Source organism: Pinus tabuliformis, chromosome 2_2 (genome assembly GCF_031772625.1).
Source record: "Pinus tabuliformis cultivar Carrire ecotype Pingquan chromosome 2_2, CPIR1, whole genome shotgun sequence".
Classification (NCBI taxonomy): Eukaryota; Viridiplantae; Streptophyta; class Pinopsida; order Pinales; family Pinaceae; genus Pinus; species Pinus tabuliformis.
The window spans coordinates 558,240,257-558,246,379 of record NC_142300.1 but is presented as its reverse complement, the minus strand read 5'-3'; the positions used below and the strand labels follow the sequence as shown (position 1 = coordinate 558,246,379).

At 34.3% G+C, this 6,123-nt stretch overlaps 1 protein-coding gene across 1 annotated transcript; it reads left to right on the top strand.

Annotated features, from left to right (window-relative positions):
• Positions 1-478: 478 nt before the first annotated feature.
• Positions 479-880, top strand: LOC149193863 (uncharacterized). Its single transcript, XM_089407465.1, has one exon. It carries the CDS (start codon positions 479-481, stop codon positions 878-880), a length of 402 nt encoding a protein of 133 aa, XP_089263591.1.
• The last annotated feature ends 5,243 nt before the right edge of the window (positions 881-6,123 follow it).

Genomic DNA, 6,123 nt, shown 5'->3' with positions numbered 1-6,123 from the left:
TGGTTGTGCACGAATACCAGTTTGTTGGTCGGAAGTAGTACAGTACGTATAAATATTTTGTTTCCATTTTCCCTCAATTAATGTCAAATCTCTCGTTTCATGAATGTACTCATTTGCTTTTTCATTAATGGCGACTCTTTCGATTCATCAATGTACTCATTTGCTTTTTCATGGAAACGCTGAGAGGCCGACAGCTGCGTTTCGGACCATTTGTGTGACAGAAACTTCCAGGGCCGACGAACAGAACAGTTTTCTAGTGGGACGTGATGGAGGGTGGGTGAACAATGAGTTGTCACTCAGAAAAACAAACCGAATGGATAACGTTGAGTCACCAAACCCTAAGAAAGATAAGATCACTAAACCCTAAGGAAGATAAGATTAGTAAGAAGCTTATAAATGGGCACGCTCCAGGTGATCGAACCCCCTACGCCCAATTTTAAGTCCAAAGAAAGCACTTCAACTCTGTCAATCTCTTACAATGTCGTCCAACAAAAGTTCGCAGGTTCGAATCGCAGGCCCCCCACCGAGTGGTGGCGCACCCATTCCTTCTCAGCCCTCTCCTCTTTCTTCTTCTACCACTCCAGCAAAGATTCAGAGAAGTGCGTGCATGTGTTCGCCCACAACTCATCCAGGTTCCTTCCGTTGCAGCCTCCACAGAAAATATAATACTACTTCTTCCCCTGCGCATTCTGGGTCAAATGCTACGAAATCTTGCATGACGAATTCTCTGGCACGGTTCGGCAGCGTGAAAGGAGAATGGGTGAGAAGAGCCCTAGCTGCTCTCACACGCCCCTCCAGCCACCACATGCAAAGGAGAACGTCTTTCCAGCCACGGCCAACTAGGCTCCACCATATGACCCGGGCCGAAGACGTTTGCTGATGGACGCCCACCAGGCTGCGCCATATAACTTATAGATGGAATTCCATGTGTATAGTCCATGTAGGGAGACAGTGTGACGTTGTAAATTATGTACACATAATATTTAAGTTTATGTGGTACACATTTGAGCTATTTCTGTAAATCAGGACGCGAGTTTGAGTTTAATTTGTGTTGATGACTAATTTTTTTGCATTACATTATATATAGATAAATTTATTAGTTTGGGATAGAAATATTATTTTATTTCTAAAATCAATAAGCGGAGAAAATATCTCAACCAAACACTAAAATATAAGTTATTTTAATTGGGCTAAATATCTCAAACTCAATTAATTAACAACCAAACAACTCATACAACAATTACATTTAATGATGAGAAACATTATTCAATATGCACAAGACAACTAAGAGTTAAATCTCCAACACCTTCATGTAACTAGTACTTGTGTTAATCTTTTTGTTTGACAAAGTCTTGAATCTCTAATCATTTTTGAAATCATGTGGAGTAAACTCCATCAATTTTTCTCATAACCTTTGTAAAGGTGTAGTTGGAACCTTGGAGTCCCAAATCACAGATCCCCTGAATTAGATTATGGAACAACATCCACAAGTTGTTCCATAACTTCACTAGTAGAGTTCCACAGATGTGGTTCAAACCCGAGCAGGACTATGTATGCCTAAGAGCTGCTGCAGGCCTGATTTCTTCAGATGAAAACTTCATTAATAAACCACTCATATCTTCAACAACTAATGAGAGATCCTTCTTTGGATCCACAACTTCCAAACTAATTAAACAACATCCAAACTAATATCTAAAAAACCAGTGTAGATATTAAATATACTCTAGTCAATATTACAACATTAACAGTACTTCAAACAATTATCTTCCTACTAAAATCACTATGACCACACCATTCCCAAGAGCTCCTTTGGATTGATATAATGATGTAACATATTTTCCGATCAAACCTTCAATTAGAGTTAGCGTAAAGAGTAACCTCAAATCCTCACTCCCTGTAAGATTGTTAAGTACTGTATAAACCTTGGCTAACTCTATATATCAAGAAGGCCTTTACAATCGCTCTGTTTATGAAATAGAGAATAGACTTGTTGTTGATGACTGATATAGCTAACGCCATAGCAATGGTTGATTCCTATAGGGTAAATCCCTTCCACAATACTGGACTGTTACGTGCTGAAATGTGGATCAAGTACGGTTTTGCACAACTCTAGTGGAAGGCCAACACACCAGTCTCCAGCTCAATATCGAACCGAGAACCCTTCTTTGTATAGATAAACCAATTACCATCGCTTTCGTTGCACCAATGAACGGCTTCAACGTGACTCTACCCCAGACAATGGCCAGCTCCACCTATCTGTACCAGTTGAGAGTCCCGACTACTCCCCCGCTGAAACAAAGGCGCACATCCACGACGAGTAGGTGCAGAAATTGAAAAAATAGGCTCACTTGCCGTCACAGTGGTCGGATCGGTAACCTCGTCACGCCGGAGCTTTCGAAACATTCGTCAAATGCCTCTCTATTCATATAAAGATATATACAATTAACTTTATTGAGGTCTTGACACGCGTTGATTCTTCATCTACATGGGGTGGATCAGTAAGGAGTGCTCGGCTCTATACGTGGGTTTTGTTTTCACACTGACGACGGTTCCACACAGGGATACAATGGGTTGTCTCTTTTTTTATTCAACCAATTATCTTTTCCTACCAAACATCCCCACAAAAATCTTCACACACATCTACACTAATTTATCCTCTCTCCAACAGATCACTCTCCCATTATCCTGCTCCCTTCCTCCCAGCCACCCTTTTAAATGAGTTATCCCTCTGTTATCAAATTAGAAAACTAATTTTACATTAAAAATTATTTTTCATTACATTAAACACATATATAAATACATCAATTATTAGTTTAAGATAGAAATATTATCTTAACGATACAATCAGTCAATTGAAAAAATATCTCAACCAAACATTAAATATTTTAGTTGGACTATATCTCTCAAATCCAACTAAGTGACAACCAAACAACTCACACAACAATTACATTTAATGATGAGTAACATCATTCAATATGCACAAGACAAGTAGGAGTTAAATCTCCAACAAAAAGGTAGATGGAAAACCCAACATCTTCAATTAAGAAACATATCCACACGCCCATACTACTCATCATTAAACCAAAGTAGTCAATGACTATTAAATAAAATGGTGAATCAAAAGTTTGTAAAATTTTTGATGATTTAATAATAATAATAATAATAATTATTATTATATTTATAATTATAATTTATTTTTAAAGCTATGGTCAACCTAAACACACACACCTATACTACACATCATTAAACCAAAATAGTCAATGACTATTAAATAAAATCTGAATCAAAAGTTTGTAAATTTGTTGGTGATTTAATAATAATAATAATAATATATTTTTAAAACTATGGTAAACTTAAACACCAAATCAAATTGGTGTATGATATCCCTTGTTTGTGAGACATAGGACTAATTTTTTAATTAAAAAAAGTTGATATTATTATAAAAAAATTTAAAAATAAGATTTAATGTGGGTGCATTTTGCCCTTTATTTTCTTAGTATTACAAATAAGTGGTTTGGTAAAGCCACCCTCCTTTCGTCGTCTAGGTCTTTGAGATGAGCTCTTTGGTTCAAGTCCAAGTTATGGAAAATGGGTTCAAATCTCCAAGTGGTAGTCTACAAATATTGATGTCGGCCAAAAGGACATAGACCAAAGTAATTGTGGAGGTTGAATATCCATTTGAAAAAGAAAAAAAATATGACAAATTTTATTTTACTAATGAATTTTAGGAATTGTACAATTCCCTATTTCATAGCAATAACAAAATGATACTTTTAATTTTTAATTGTGCTAATTAAGCTTTTTACATAGGGTCTCTATTTAACTTATTACATAGTATGCACATTCATTGGATATTAAAGAATACCTTTGTTACGTATAAAAAAATGATGCTTTTAATTTTCTATTGGGCTTATTAACGTAGGGTCTCCACTAAACCTATTTCATAGCAATGTGTTCATTAGATATTAAAGAATACCTATGATTTCTTTTAATATTGATAAATAGCTCTCCTCCTCTCAAAATATATGTAAATAAAAACACCCTATTTTTACTAGATATTCAATATTTTTATAAAATACCTCATTTTATACACCCAACACATATAAACCTTTCCATACCCTACATCCTCCCACCTTCAATACCTGTAATATATTTATTTATTTTTTTATAATTTTAAAACCTTCTTTTATGAATAAATGTGATGAGATATTCATCAATAATAAGATCAAGACCTTGTGCCTCTTCATAGTTCTTAATTTTGTCTTTTCCTCTTTATTTTAACACCACAAGTTCTCAAATTTAAATGACATAGTGTTATTCATGGTATTAATATTCCTCCTTTTTTCTACAATCAATTAGCTAAGACTTAACTTCAATACATGATCCCTTCTTAAGCTTTATATGACAATATTAGAAAACCCTTTTTCCATTCTTGTCCTTCATGTTAGTTATCTTACGCTTGTACCTTAGGTATCTAGTCACAACCATATTCTCAACATGAAGACAATAAGATAGGGCATATGAGTTTTAATTTTAAGATCATAGATTATAAAGGAAAATAATTGCTGCAAAACCCTAACCTTCCTCACAATGACAATAAGGAAGAATTTGTTAACCCTATATAAGCCTCGTGTTAACATTTTTATTACATTATATTGTTATGTAGGTTAGAAGCTCTCATGGTCCCATTTTATCATAATTGTAAATTTTGTCTCCTATATATATACCAAGGAGACCCAATCTTAAAATCATCAAATATTGTCTTGTATATTGCTTTCATTATAAAATAAGGTTCCCCCCTTGACGAGGACTGTAATTATTGTTTTCTTATCATTTTTAAGATGCAAGGTTCATAACATTTCGTATCAGAGAACTTTATGGATATCATCCCCCATCCATTGGATACACCCTTCCAACCACCACATACAAAGGAGAATGCCTTTCCAGCCACGACCACCTAGGATCTACCATATGACCCAGGTCGAAGACATTTGTTTATCGACGCCCAACAGGCTGCTGCATACTATTGTAGATGGAACATGATGTTTATAGTCCAATAATATAGACTGTGAGACTATGTGAAGCTATAAATTATGTACACATAATATTTAAGTGTTCCCAATTTTAGTTGTTTTTATAACTATACACGCAAGTTGAATTTGTGTTGATGATTCATCTCATTCTTTACAATACTATCTCTCATGGATGGCGGATATGAAACCCAATACTTTAGTTCATTTAAGAGACATATCCACAAACCCATAGTACTGGTCATTAAACCAAAGTAGTCAATGACTATTTTATCTAAGGTAAGGAGTTAAGAGTTTGCAAACTATTTTTTCTCTAAAAAATTTGATGAATTAATAATAATAATATCAATAATTTATTTTTAAATTTATGGCTAACTTAAACAAAAAATCAAATTGGTATATGACACCCCTTATCTGTGAGACAAGGGAAAAATCTTTTAATAAAAAAAGGTAGATATTATTATAAAATATTTTAAAAATAAGATTTAATGTGGGTGCATTCTCTCCTCTATTTTCTTAGTATTACAAATAAGTGGTAAGATAAATCACTCTCTTTTGGCCCTCTAGGTATCTGTGAGGAGATCCTATATTCAAGTCCAAGTTATGGAATATATGTTCAAAACTCCCAAGTCATAGTCTACAAATCATTGAAGTCTACCAAAAGGACTTAGACCAAAGAAATTGTGGAGGTAGAATATCCATTTGAAAAGGAAAAGGTATGACAAATTCAATCTTACGAATGCATTTTAGGAATTATCCAATGTCCTATTTCACCACGTAATTGGTGAGACTTCATTGTTATTTTAACAATGTTAATTTTCTTCTTTAAGCTAGCTATAACAAAATGATACAAGTCTAATTTTTAATTGCCCTTATTGACCTCTTTACATACGGTCACCATTGAACTTATTACATAGAACATGTGTTCATTGGATCTAAAAGAATGCCTCTGGTAGCTATAACAAAACGATGCTTTTAATTTTTCTATTAGGCTTATTAACCTAGGATCTCCACTATAACACTCCCTCCCACTCCCTTGAACAATCTCGGGCTATTTGAGGTGTTACTTTATAATTAACCCAATCTCTAAGGT